The sequence below is a fragment of the Callorhinus ursinus genome, unplaced genomic scaffold, assembly GCF_003265705.2.
Source record: "Callorhinus ursinus isolate GAN/ISIS: 27379988/994484 unplaced genomic scaffold, GSC_fseal_2.0 scaffold20, whole genome shotgun sequence".
Classification (NCBI taxonomy): Eukaryota; Metazoa; Chordata; class Mammalia; order Carnivora; family Otariidae; genus Callorhinus; species Callorhinus ursinus.
This window is the reverse complement of record NW_027397082.1, coordinates 22197057-22210538: the sequence shown is the minus strand read 5'-3', so window position 1 is coordinate 22210538 and position 13482 is coordinate 22197057. Positions and strand designations below refer to the sequence as shown.

The 13482-nt window shown below is 50.4% G+C and overlaps 2 protein-coding genes across 12 annotated transcripts in view; one reads left to right on the top strand and one right to left on the bottom strand.

Annotated features, from left to right (window-relative positions):
* Positions 1–3: 3 nt before the first annotated feature.
* ZDHHC16 (zDHHC palmitoyltransferase 16) lies at positions 4–9244 on the top strand. 7 transcript variants are annotated; one of them, XM_073904366.1, is made up of 12 exons: positions 4–202; positions 3430–3603; positions 3697–3944; positions 4112–4306; positions 4452–4540; positions 4922–4950; positions 5571–5704; positions 5839–5886; positions 6735–6820; positions 7457–7580; positions 7781–7851; positions 8655–9244. In XM_073904366.1, exons 3-12 carry the CDS (start codon positions 3702–3704, stop codon positions 8767–8769), a joined length of 1134 nt encoding a protein of 377 aa, XP_073760467.1. In that variant the 5' UTR covers positions 4–202; positions 3430–3603; positions 3697–3701; the 3' UTR covers positions 8770–9244. The 7 variants fall into 7 exon arrangements, with proteins under 7 accessions (XP_073760467.1, XP_073760465.1, XP_025736280.1 ...); XM_073904364.1 differs by having other exon boundaries at positions 537–3603; XM_025880495.2 differs by lacking the exon at positions 3430–3603 and adding an exon at positions 416–477.
* Positions 9245–9448: 204 nt separating this feature from the next.
* The window catches only part of MMS19 (MMS19 homolog, cytosolic iron-sulfur assembly component), a 33086-nt gene continuing 29052 nt past the window's right edge, over positions 9449–13482 (bottom strand). For all 5 annotated transcript variants that reach the window (XM_025880709.2, XM_025880710.2, XM_025880711.2 and 2 more), the window contains 11 exons: positions 12953–13055; positions 12556–12624; positions 12209–12335; positions 11627–11727; positions 11427–11483; positions 11104–11290; positions 10702–10784; positions 10411–10575; positions 10270–10329; positions 9900–10000; positions 9449–9820 (listed from right to left, as the gene is read on the bottom strand). In XM_025880709.2, coding sequence (XP_025736494.1) covers positions 9793–9820; positions 9900–10000; positions 10270–10329; positions 10411–10575; positions 10702–10784; positions 11104–11290; positions 11427–11483; positions 11627–11727; positions 12209–12335; positions 12556–12624; positions 12953–13055 — 1081 coding nt within the window. In that variant the 3' untranslated portion in view covers positions 9449–9792. The remainder of the gene's footprint in view (positions 9821–9899; positions 10001–10269; positions 10330–10410; positions 10576–10701; positions 10785–11103; positions 11291–11426; positions 11484–11626; positions 11728–12208; positions 12336–12555; positions 12625–12952; positions 13056–13482) is intronic.

Here is a 13482-nt window from a genome sequence, read left to right as displayed (position 1 = left end):
CCAGACCGCCTGCGCGTGCGCCTGTGGTCCAGGATGGCCTGGCGGCGGGTCCCAGTCTGCGGTCTGGTGCTGTGGGTGGCGGGCGATGGTTGGTTGGACTGAGACGGGCCCGGCCGGGTTGCGGAGCTGGAGGGGGTGGCAGTGAGCGGCGGCGGAGGCTGTGGGGTTCCATTTGGCTGACTGGGGAGTCGGCAGGCGGCAGGTAAGAGCGGAGCCGCGGCCTTTGCTCCCAGTGCTGCCCTTTTTTCTAGGGTCGGGCCCTGTTCGGGGCCTTTTCGTGAGCCCGGGTTCCTGTTCTCTTCTTGCCCCGCCCTGCACGGCAGTGCCCTGCACAAGTCTTGGGGAGTGCCCCTTCGGGCAGCGTAACGCGCGGAGCTGGAAGGAGGTCAGCCAACCCAACTTGCCCATTTTACAGATTTGGAAACTCACATCCAGAGACAGGATTTGACTTGTCCAGTGGCTCAAAGATAGTTCAAGGTAGAGCCCAAACGGGAACCCAAGTTTTTTTTTTGTTTTGTTTTGTTTTTTACTTCCAGTCCATCGCACTTTGACTACGCCACCCCATTCAGGAATAAAGCCTGTTCCCGGTTTTTATTGACTGCAGCTTCAGATCTTGCAGTCGGATCCTCTCAAAAGGATCTCAGGTCGTGTGGGCCCATCCTTAACTTTTTCTCTTTCAAACATGTTAGTCCGGAAGGGAAGTCTGCACGAGTAGAATGCTGCTCTTACTGATGACTGACAACTACTGCTTAACACAGCAAACATCCTGAGAGCAGCATCTTTGTCCAGATGAGATTTGCTATGACTTTCATCTCAGTTTCCCTTGCCTTCTGGTGGCTTTGGAATATGTCCCTCCCTGTGCAAACCCTCTAGCCCCCACCAATCCAGTTTCCCCTTGGAAAACAGATGGTGACTTAGAGCCTTGGAAAGAGGGGAGTGCTGTGGCCATCAATCCCCTCTAATCTGGTGGCAGACGGCACTATGGCCTGTGGTTGCTGCTGAGGGATCAGAGTACTAAAGGCTTGTGCTTGGGGTGATAGTGAAGCTCTGCTTTGCTCTGTTTCCTTCCGTGTTCACTCTGATTCTCCACCCCCCACCACAACACACACACACAATTTTTTTCAATTCTGGTTTAGCTCAATTTCCTGAGAAATGAGGAACTTCGTATGTTCAAGTGTGGTCCCATGGACCACAGTATCTCTTCCCTGGCATCCCCATACCCTCTAAACCCCACTAGCTAAAATGAGTTGGGAGGGAGTTGGCTTCAAACTCTTCACTCAAATCTGATCTGCATCTACAAGCTTTCAGTTTACATGTTTGGGTTGATTTCTGGCTGGACATATTTTCTAAAATCCTTTCTAGCTCTTAAGTGCTATGATTCTAACAATGGTTTCTATTTCTTTTTACTGACCGTGAAGAATGATAGCATCAGATACTTTTTTAGTGTTACCACATTGGCAGGAGTGCACTTGCTATTATTTGTAGCACAGATAGACGTCTGACCAGCCTCACCACTTCTGCATCCTCCATTCTTTCAACAAGCAATTATTGAGCCCTTCTATGAGCCAGTTTATTGTGCTAGGCATTTTGTAAACTATTCATTTATACCTTAACCAATTGTATATATAGAACAATAAAGGGTTAGAGCTGGAAAGGACCTTAGCATTTAACCCTACCCTGTCACTGAATGAGGACACAAGGAGATTGAGTTCCAGCAGGGTTGGGTGATTTGCCCAAGGTCACAGAGCTACTTAAGGGCAGTATGGAGCCCTAAGTAGTCAAGTTATGGGGTAGATGAGAGTAAGTCTAGTCCTTGAGGCAGGCATTTCCTATAGAGCTCAGGAATACCAGAGGTGGTTGAGGACAGTCTGAAAGGTGGAGAATCGGAAAAGGAATGTTTCTGGGTTTTTTGTAGACAGGAGAGATGGCATATAATTTGTGTTCATTAACAGGTGGGGAAGGCATCTTATTTGCAAGCTGTTGCTGTAAAGAGTATTTTAGCAAATAGGAAACTCTCCATTAGCCACAGTAAGGGAATGAACAGTGATGTGGACAATCTGAGTCACTTGGATTTGTTGTGGGGTAAAATGTTCCTGTCTTACATTTGACTACAGCCATGCACTATTTTGAAAATTCATGCTTCAAGCCAAATCATGGTTCCAAGCAACAGGACTCCAACTCAAGAGGAAGTAGGAAGGATCACTTTTTCCTTTCTTTCGTTTCAACACTGCTTCTTAAATCTCTTAGCTCCTAGGAGTGATGGGAATGGCCAGTTTCTTTATTCTGATGCACCGTAGGTCCTTACTGAATTGTCTTTCTTCTCTTTGCTGGTCTTGTCTCCCGGATTCCTTTTTGCCTTAGGTCATTACAGGACTTGTGGAAGGAGGTAATGAAGTGGTTTTTTTTTGTTGTTGTTGTTTTGAAAGGCCTCTAGTGATTAGCCAGTGTGCAAGGAGAGTACCTTGCTCCAGTTACTGAACTGAAACCAACACTCCAGTGGAGCAGCCTCCTCCAGTTTCTGTTGGGTTTTGAGCTGCCTGTTAAATAAGTCAGTGGAGTTGCTGAGGACAGAGTAGCCCTAGGGGAAAATCAGATAATTTCTTTTCTGGTAAGGGCTTTAAGCTGCAGAATTGAGGAGACTAACGTTGAAGGAGCCCATGACTTCTGTGCTGGATGTTGCCTGGGCAGCTGACCTGCCATGGCTATTGAGTGAAGTAGAAATCACATAGAGGAGATGAAGGTACTTGCAGGGTGGGAAGGCTGGTTGGGAAGCTTGGGGCCAAGGGCAGCAGCTGCAGAGAAGACTCATGAGTGTCCAGCTAGAACTGGGCAGGGGAGATTCATCACAGAGGATAGGCTCTGTGCTCTTCATGAACCACAGCATGAAGGCCCCTCTCCCACTGCCAGGGTCTCCTGCCGGTGGTGTTATTCTGCTGTGAACAACTGAAATTGTCTTGACTTTTGTATCCTTGGGGTGGGGCTGGGACTGGAATTGGAGACAAAGCATCTTATGTCATGCAGGATAGCTGAGGTGTCCTGACAGAAGGCAGGGACTCTCATGCTACCAGGTTGGGTCTGGTGGCCTGTAACATCAGCTCAGAGAAAGTAGGAAAGATGAATATCTTTTGCAGAGATTCAGCACCAGGGCAGATCTAGATGTAGGATCCACATGCTACGCACTTACTCCCCCACTGGCCATTCCTTGGTGAAGAACAATTGTCAGGAAGTAGGTCGATGGGGTGCAGCAGGCAGGATACCCCTGGAGTCCTCTGCTATGATGGCCATGTCCACAGAGGCTTGGCGGCAGCTTTGTGCACATCAGCTGTGCTCCACCCAGGGGTCTGTCTACACAGGCAACTCTAGAGACCCTGCCTTGGCTTGGAGCAGCCTGCCTCTCCCTCAGCCCTTTACTGTGGCCCTTCGCTCTAGGCGTGCCTTATCTTGGATTTGCAGTGCACCCAAGTAGTGTGATGTAAGTAGGGTTTCTGCAGGCTCAGAGCCTCCGGCCCCTACCCCGTGTGATCTGGTTGGGACACCGGCACCAGCCATTCCGCAGAGAAGTGAAGTGACCTCCCTACTTCCCACAGCTGGTGGCTGGCCCAGGTGGGCGTCGTCCTAGGTCTTCGCCTCCTCCTCCCTGGTGGGCTAGGGAGGGCTGGGACTGGGCTGGCTCCTCCCAATGGTGTGCTCTCCTAGGAGCCATGCGGGGCCCGCGGAACCTGCTGCTGGGGCCCGCCCGCCTCTGCCTGCGCCTGCTTCTGCTCCTGGGCTCCAGGCGCCGCCGCCCGCCTCTGCTTCGGGGCCTGGTACAGCGCTGGCGCTACAGCAAGGTCTGCCTGCGCTCCCTGCTCTACAACTCCTTTGGGGGCAGTGACACCGCTGTCGATGCTGCCTTTGAGCCTATCTACTGGCTGGTGGACAACGTGATCCGCTGGTGTGGGGTGGTGAGTGATGCCCAGGGATGTTTTGGGCTAGCAGAAGGACATGTGTCTGGTGGACCCACATTGGGTTTGGGACCCACACCAGCCCCCTACCCCAGGGAAATTCCTGAGTCTGCTCTTGGTGTTGGCAAACTCTCACTGTGTCTCCCCGACCTCACTGGTGTTGGCAGGTGTTCGTGGTGCTGGTGATTGTGCTGACCAGCTCCATCGTGGCCATCGCCTACCTGTGTGTCCTGCCTCTCATCCTCCGAACGTACTCAGTGCCACGGCTTTGCTGGCACTTCTTCTACAGCCACTGGAATCTGATCCTTATCGTCTTCCATTACTACCAGGCCATCACCACTCCACCTGGATACCCACCCCAGGTGGGTCCCCATGGGCATGTGGGAGGCATAGAGCTGCCGGCTGTGGGAGCAGCCCCAGGGGTGGGGAGGGAGAGTGCCTTGGTATCTTCTGAGGTACAAAACTGGGCTGTCACAGTTGTCCTGATGCTTTTCTCCCTTTGCACAGGGCAGGAATGATATCGCAACAGTCTCCATCTGTAAGAAGTGCATTTACCCCAAGCCAGCCCGAACACACCACTGCAGCATCTGCAATAGGTGGGTCTTGGCTTTGCTCGCTGTGAACCCCAGCTATGGCCTTTTTGCTGAAACCCTAGGGCAAAATTTAGACCTAAAGTTTGAGAAGACGTTCATGAAACGCCCGTCATATACCAGGCAGCATGCCCTCACATCGTGACACCTGGTCCTCAGGATGGTCCTGGGCTAGGCATTGTCACCACTTATGGACACTGAGCTTCAGAGACGAGTTAACCTTGTCAAAGATCATGTAGCCAATGAAGCAGGGTTTGAAGCAAGGCCTGTCTTCAAAGTCTGTGCCCTTTCCACCTCAGCAGGATGCTGGGCCTTGTAGGAAAGGATGAGCACTGACCTCTCAAGAACCTTGGCCACCGTAACAGAGCCTGTGTCCCTCCCTCACAGGTGTGTGCTGAAGATGGATCATCACTGCCGTATCCTTTTATGATCTCTTCTGCCTGAGGCCTTTCTTTAGCTCCAGAGCCCTGCACTGGGTTGTGGTGCCACAACCAAGGCATCATCCCTCCTAGGACACTGGGCTTATGAAAAGTTAGTAGAAGAGGAGTGGAGGGGACTGGCCATCTCCGGGGTGGGCGGTGGGGGGTGGGGGGAAGCCGGAGACTTATAAGCTCTCTATGGGACAGATCTTGGAGCAGGGCATCTATTCTAACAGTTCTTTCTTTTGTAGACTGTCATGCTAACATCTGTGGGGTGTTAAGATATGTTTAGGCTTCATGTTGTCCACTGGGTGTGCCAGATAGAACCATTGGTCCCCTTCTGCTGTCCCATACAGGTGGCTGGTTAACCCCAGTTAGGTTGAAGTATTGGCAGATTCATTTTGCTGAAGGATTTCAGTTTTCACAACTTCCCAGTGGGACTAGTGAAGGCTCTGAAAAGCTTTAACCTCTGGAAACAGTCCCATATTTTCCTGCCTTTGAGGAATAGTTCTTGGTGACTGGAAGCGCTGTGTTTGGGTGATGCCATCATGAAGCAGGGATGAACCAGAGAGACCAGAAGCTCTGTTTGATCTTGTCCTTAATCCTTCCCCCACCAGCCTGGCTAAACAACTGTGTGGGCCACTATAACCATCGGTACTTCTTCTCTTTCTGCTTTTTCATGACTTTGGGCTGTGTCTACTGCAGCTACGGAAGTTGGGACCTTTTCCGGGAAGCTTATGCTGCCATCGAGGTGAGCCCATAGTTAGGAGCAGGACAGCTCAGTAGAATTGTGGGGCATGGAATCTGTCCCTAAGAAGTGGGGCTGGTAGCACCCCTGCCCTAGAGGCCTGAGAGTATAACCAGTACTGTTTTCCATCCCCTTAGAAAATGAAACAGCTCGACAAGAACAAACTACAGGCGGTTGCCAACCAGGTGGGCCGTCCCCACCCCACTGCCTCCTGCTGCTCAGGCCAGGGGGATGGGGTTGCTGAGGCAGCAGGGGCCCACCTGCTAGTGGAGTTGTAGAGACTGGCTGAGGGGCCTCTCAAGACTGGATCAGGGGTGTTCTGGGAAGCTATCTGCTGACCGAGTGGCTTGGGGTAAACTGAAGTCCCTGGTTTGTGACAGTTTTGGGCTCTCTACCCCATTATCACCTTCTTTGGGCTGAGCAAGGGCTCTGCCTTGGTGATGGCCTGAGCAGCAAGGAGTCTGTGTTAGTGTGTGTAATGGGGTTCCAGGGGACAGAGATCAGGCTGGGCCAGTCTGATCACCCTTTGGTCCTGATCTTTCTGCGTCCATTGTCAGGATCGTCCCTTCTCCCGGGCCTTTTAGGACCCCTTACTGAGAGGTTCTGGGCTCACGACTATACCACTTATCTCTGCTGCCCTTTCAGCCCTTAATCGGAGCTCAGTTCTCCCTGCTTGTGCTTGTATTCTGGGTGTGGGCCTCCTCTCTTGAGGATTGCAGCCACATAGCAAGGGAGTTATCCCTGGGAAGTGTAGTGGCTTCCCCTGGAGCCCCATTTGTGTTGTCAAATCTGGAGGCCCAGGGTCGGCTCCTCCTGTGCTTTGCCATCCTGTCCAGACCCGCTCTGCCCAGTGTGTGTCCACATGGTGATGCCGCCGGGCCTGGCCCACCCATCTGGCTGCCACCCTGACTCCTCTGTGGCTTAACTCCCTACTTTCTCACCCTGGGCTTTGGTCCCTTCCCTGCCTATAGGTGCTGGGGGCTGTGGTGGAGACCAACAGAGCAAATGAACTCCCTTGCTCTTCTTTCTCTAGACTTATCACCAGACCCCACCACCCACCTTCTCCTTCCGAGAAAGGGTGACTCACAAGAGTCTTGTCTACCTCTGGTTCCTGTGCAGGTACTGAACATTCATTTTTGACACTTTAATGGGGGGCAGCTTTGGGAAAACAATTCCAGTGCCCATGTGTAGGTAGGGACCCAGTCGTCATCTACCACTCTTCTTAGTGTGACTTAGCTTGGCAGAGAGTTGGTGCTTCATTTTCTTCAGTGTTCTGGGGCAGGGAGTGCTAAGGATGCTAGCACTGAGTGTTCTGTGCCAAGGTAAGTTAAACTCCTGCCTCAGGGTAGGGCAGTGCAATTTCCAGATGAGAATTGAAGAGGAGAGGGTGAGGTGAGTTGCTGTGTGATCATAGCTGGGAACGGGAGAGCTACAGTTGGAACTGTGTGCCTCCTGTTCTAAACCTGGTGCTTTCTCTCCTGTTTCCTAAGCATGGGGATTTTAGAAGATTTGGACCATTTTTATTAGCAATGCAGACTTGTTTCCCCACCCTTCTTTCCAAGTGTCAATGCTTCTTCGTTGGTGTTTCTTATAGATGTACTGAAGCAACAACTCACCTAGGATGTAGGCTGGGAGATAAGACTTAGGCAGAGAGGTCTCTAGTGGATCATTGCTCAGCTCAGTTTCAGATTCAGACCTACTTGTAGCCGCCCCCTCCCCTAAGCTCGCCACCAATCTTGGCCCCTCTTTTCTTAGTTCCGTAGCACTTGCCTTGGGTGCCCTAACTGTATGGCATGCTGTTCTCATCAGTCGAGGTGAGACTAGTATCGAAAGGCACATCAACAAGAAGGAGAGACGTCGGCTGCAGGCCAAGGGCAGAGTGAGTAGGGCTGAGGGCTTGGGGTGGAGGGTAACTGAACCTGCTGTCCTGAAAACAGAAGCCATGGTCAGGGCCAATAGGCATCATAAAAGGTCAGAACTTGCCTAGCTGAGCCTTAGCTTAGCCAGTTTAGGCTCTAAAATTAGGAGGGGATTAAGTGAAAAGGGGTTTGTAGAAACCTGTGTTTTTCTTGGCTCTAGGTTTTTAGGAATCATTACAACTACGGCTGCTTGGACAACTGGAAGGTATTCCTGGGTGTGGACACAGGAAGGTAAAGTAAAACATCTAGACCAGTGCCATCCAGTAGAACTCTTTGTGATAAGAGAAGTTTTCTGTACCTATGCCATTTAAGACATTAGCCACTAGCCACATATGGTTGAACACTTGAAACATGGCTAATGCACCCATAAATTGTATTTTTAATTTAATTTTCACTTAATTTAAATAGACACATGTGGCTAGTGGCTACCACTGCAGATCTAGACTCTGGGAGTAGAGACCACTGTTCATTTGAGCCAAAGGGGCTTACGGCCAAAACTGTGTGGTATACATGCATATGAGGCTTACAGATGACCACAACAGAACCCTGAGAGCTGTTGTCAAGAAGGGACCTCTAGGGAGGACATAGTGACCACCAACCTCCTCCCATTTGTATGGCAGTGTCTGGAGTTCAAGCCAGCAACATGTAGGATCGCAGTAATCTATTTGTAACAGAAGTCCTAAGACAAAAAAATGAAGTTCGCTCCCTGAGCCCAAGAGACAAGGGTAAACCACTTTTCAAATTGCAATTCCCAAGACAGTAATAATCAGGTGACCAGAAGTACCTGCCCTCTTCCCTTTCCCGTCCTCATTACAGTCCTGCCTGTCACTGCCTGCAGTGGCCCCTTAGAAGTTTAGCTTGAAACCTCTAAAGGCCCTCGAGGCACCAGAGGGCATACTGCACAAATTAGAACTTTTGTTACCTTTGGGGTTAATGCCAAGGTGGCTTCAGGATACTTTGAATCCTTGCTGAGGACTGAGGATCGGGAAGACCAGGAACTCTTGGAACTCAAGACATTCTATCTTCTCTTGTAGGCACTGGCTTACTCGGGTGCTGTTACCTTCCAGTCATCTGCCCCATGGGAATGGAATGAGCTGGGACCCCCCTCCCTGGGTGACTGCTCACTCAGCCTCTGTGATGGCAGTGTGAGCTGGATTGTGTCAGCCATAGCTTGAGCACCACTCTGCTTCCTGCATTGTCTCAAGGGCCTCCAAGGATAGCTTCTTGGAATCCTTGGGCAAAAAGAGTCAGTGGGCCTGCCTTCGAGTACCATGCAGGGACAACTCAAGGACCAATCTCCTGGCTACTGCAGAAACAAGGCATGATGTGGAAAAATCCTAGGACTGACGGACCTTTACTCAGCTCAGGCAAACTGAAGTTCCAGCCCCACACTGGAGATTAGGCAGCTAGCAACCTTGCCAGGTGCTGACCCCAACCTCCTCCAGGTTCCAGCACTGGGGTTGGCCACCACCTCTTCCACTTGCTATCTGAGAAAACACCTGAACAGTAGAATGGAGATTCTGGCTTCTCAACAGGGCAAGACACCAGTCCTACTGCTGAGGTCACTGCCACTTCTCACATGCTGCTGAAGGTGAAAAATAAAGGTATTTGATTTTTAAAGATATGTAGCTTCTCTTTGCTTTTACTAGAGGGTGAGGAAGGGAGAAGTCAGGGTCAAGGCCTAGTGTTTTGGTCATGCTTCCTGTGCTCTACTTGATGGGGTGGATGCCCCAAAGAATTGTTAGTGTTCCTCTAAGCGTATGCAGTGGTGCTCTAGTTAGGTGCCACAGAGACGTAAGTGGAAAGGGGGAAATACCTGACCGCCCCATTACCAAAAGAAATCTTTATTCTGTAGTAGGTACACACACATCCATCATTCTGGTCCTCAAAGCCACATTCATCTGCATTCGCCTCTCAGCAGCATATCTCCCTTTTTCTGACAAATGGAAGAGCCCCAAGACCAAAATCTTTCTTCAAACACAAGTGGTCTCACACTCAGTTACTTCACAAAGCCATTAGAAGTCAGGATTCCTATGTTATAGAGCCATGCAACAGTGGCCCAGGGAGAGGCAATCAGAGGCCAGTGGTCTCCCTGCCTTGGGCAAGATGGCTTGATAGTTAGTAATTCCAGGTTAGATTGTCTGTAGAACAGCCTAGTCCAGGACTGAGGGCTCAGCTGCCAGGGCTCCCCAGCAGAAACCTGTAGGCAAAAAGAATGTTGGCAGCATCAGCGATGAGGCTCATTTCAAACCCATCTTGCCCATGACCTAGAAACTCACCATTCTCCCCTGGCTGATACTGCCTCCTTGCGTACCAGTCTCTTCTTGTCATCCAGGGGCTTGGCTAAAGCTCGGATCACCTGTGGTTTGTACGGCAGCAGCTGTGGAGTTAGAAGAGTCACGGCCTTGCTCAACCAAAGCAACTGAAAGGGCTGCTTCTCTGACTCTACGACTAATGTTCTTCCTATTCTCCTTTAGTGATTCCAGAGAATGCTCTGTGGCAGGATGGCTGTTCTATCAGGCAAATCCCTGCCTGTGTATACTCAATCACACAGCAGGGTGGCCAGTCCCACTTGATTAAGGCAAAAAGGTACTTCTCTGGCTCTTCTAAGAAGGGTCCAGGCCAGAGAGGACTATCTCAGGTACTCACCACAGGGGTGGGCAGACGAGTAAGAGCGTGCATACACTGCAGTGCAGCAATCCGGACAGCCTGGAACACAACCATAGAGGGTGACGGGAGACCCATGAAGGAGAGACATAGGCGCCAAAGAGTTGTGGGGGCTTAACGCACCATGGAAGGGCTAGAGCTGAGGTTCAGAAACTTGGTGACGAGGGTGTCCACGTGAAGACTCATGACCTGGGGGGCTTCCAATAGAAGAGGCTGAAGGCAGCTGAGGGTGGAGAGCTGTACTACACAGTCAGAGCAGGACAGGGCTTCCAGCAGCAAGGAAAGCAGCTAAGGGGCCACAGAGAAGGCGGGCACGATCACGTATGTGATGAGCCTGCTTTCCCTCCACCCCACCATGCCCTGGCTGGGGTCAGTGGCTTAGTCCCTGTTTGAGGCTCTGACTGCAGGGCTTACCGTGGGCAACTCTGGCAAGAGCACAGGCTTAGGCAGCCTATTAAGGACATGAGACAGGCCCTTTAGGTAATTTGGCTTCACATCTGTAAAAACATGGAAAAGCTTAGGGAGAAACTGGTCTCAGACATAGAGCTTGGGAATTCAACTCCAATCTCTATGAAGCTGGGACATCAGCCTAGAAAAAGGTTGGAAAAAAAACCCCCAAAACCCTCACACACAGAAAAGGCAAGATAGGCTCATCAAAGGAAAAAAGTGGGACAAGAATGTGGAAATTTAGCCTTTCAGGTACAGATGACAGTATAGCTCTAAAGAAGCACTCGGGTCCTAAATTATTTGAGAGAATGTGGCCTGAGCAAAGGAAAGGTCTATATATTTGGGGCCTTTCTTTTAGAGCCTTCTCACCTTGGGAAGCAGCATGGAAGCCCTGGACCAAAGCAGGCACATTATCTGTGAAGAACCGCTGGCGGAACATGATCCGCACCTCAGCATGGCCAGCACGGGTCAGCACATCCGTGCAGTCGGACATGAGCAGAGAGAAGCCATCGGCTGCTGCTGGGCCTAGCTCTGGATCACTCAGGAGGCCCATGAGCTGGAGAAAAGAGGTGCACCAGAAGAGAAGAATCAGTCTTAAATACTCAAGAGGAGGATGGCTGTCCTTTCTGGGAGAATAAAGAGGGAAGTTTCTGTGTAGGTCCTTGGCTCTCCTGTCTCCAGAATGGACTTACCCGGTCTGTAAGGCAGGAGCTGAGAGGATGATATCTGAGTACTAGGGCCTTTGTTACCTGTAATCAGAAAGAAAACAGGGCATGACACTCAAACCCCAGAACTCCAAGAAGCATGCTTATGGTTCAAGGTCAAATGGAGAAATTTTATTTAGCCAGACATCATTGTCTCTGTCTAACCAGAATCCATTTTGGCTCCGTACCCAGAGAAGCAGTGTGAAGGCCTGACTACGACAGGGCCCAGGGCTCAGGCCAGCCTCTACTCTGTCCACAGCTAGCTGCAGGAATCCATCCAGCTGTTGCCCTAAAAATAAGAAACACTGATGGAGAGGCTACATACACATTTCTCCTTTAACAACAAAGGATAGAAGTCATTTAAATGCAGAGCTCCCTGAGAAGCCTTTAGAAGAGAACAGTATCATTCTGGCTGTGACTTTGCTCACTCAGCTCTAGGACACTAGCATGAGAGTCTGGTATCTCCTAACATGGGTGCTAGTATTTGGAAAGAGCAGTCTACTTCTAGTAAAAAATCATCTCTAATAGCTCCCTGTGGTGAGTAGGATGACAGACCTAGACAGAGCACTCTCCTTGAACCCTCTTATCTTCCTGTGTCCCTTAATGCTTTGCCCAACTCTGGTCCCAACTCTTGTCCCAAGGGCTGTCCCTTGGGAGTCCCTATTACATTATTAGCAGCTCCTTTTTTAAAGAGCATAAGGGCTAAACTTCCAAGATTTCATCAGTAATCGATTCAGGGAGGCTCCCAACCCCCAGCCTCATTTCAGTACCTGAAGGGAGCTTGTTGAGGAGTCCTGCAAAGCATTTGGCAGCAGCGGTGGAGGAAGAGGGGCAGCTGGGGCAGCAGCTCAGCTCTACAAGCTCCCGCATGAGTTGGTTCAGCTGAGGGATTTCCACCTACATAAAACCTGACCATGTGATGCACGAAGAGAACACTCGCACTCCAAGAAACACCCAGTAGAAAGTGGCAGCAGGGGCCAGGATGGATGAGAACTAAATTCTCCAGTGAGGAAAACAGAAGATCAGCTTAGCCCATGGCAAGTTTCTGTCCAGAAGTCACTTGGGAGCTGCCTCCCCTTATCAGAGTTAAACTAGGGTACTCCCCGAATGTACTCACATTTCGAGGTAAGGAGCAGACAAAGGCCATAAGCAGTGCAACCAGCCGCCTCTGCCCTGAGGAGCCATCCTATAAAGGAAGAAGAGCTCCAGCAAGCCTGTCCTGCCAGCAACAGGCTTGTCTGCCCCCAAACCGATCCCAGATTAGCCCTAAAAATTTGAAGGAAAGAAGTCCTGGGGCGCCTGGGTGGCTTAGTCAGTTAAACGGCTGCCTTCAGCTTAGGTCATGACCCCAGGGTGCTGGGATCGAGCCCCACATAGGGCTCCCTGCTCAGCAGTCTGCTTCTCCTTCTCCACGGCTTGTGCTCTCTTGCGCGTACTCTCTCTCAAATAATTACAATCTTAAAAAAAAAAAAAATTCCCAAGATTCTTTCCCTTCTGATCCATCAGACCCTCACCTGGAATGGCTGGAATCTGCAAGGGAAGCTGTTTTCAGGCAGGAAGGAGATGTTGCCATCCAAGAAAAGGGGCACAATGCGGGCGACACTCTGGGCAGCTAAGCTGGGGATGGAAGACTACGTATCACCAAGGAGCCAGGGTTCTGAACTGAAGTACCTTGAGTTCACATTAGAGTCACTGAGTCAATGGGCCAGAACATGATCATTCACTCATTCAGCAAGTATTAATTCAGCATATATTATGTGCTAAGAACCGTTCCCATTTTAGGCCCTGGTGATTTAGCAGTGAACCAGATAGATTAAATCCCTGTTCTCCTGGAGTTTACAGTCTAGAGAACTCAACATATATTAAAAAAAAAAAAATGCTCCATTGGTGATTCTTATGCACATCTGTAGCTAAGAACCATTAGCCCATGCCTCCACTACCCTCATAGTCCATGGTGCTAAAAAGCACCTTCCTTTTACTGTCAGCAAAACTACTCCCTCCACATTTGATTCTGGGTAAAAGGACAGCTCAGAAGGCAGCTACC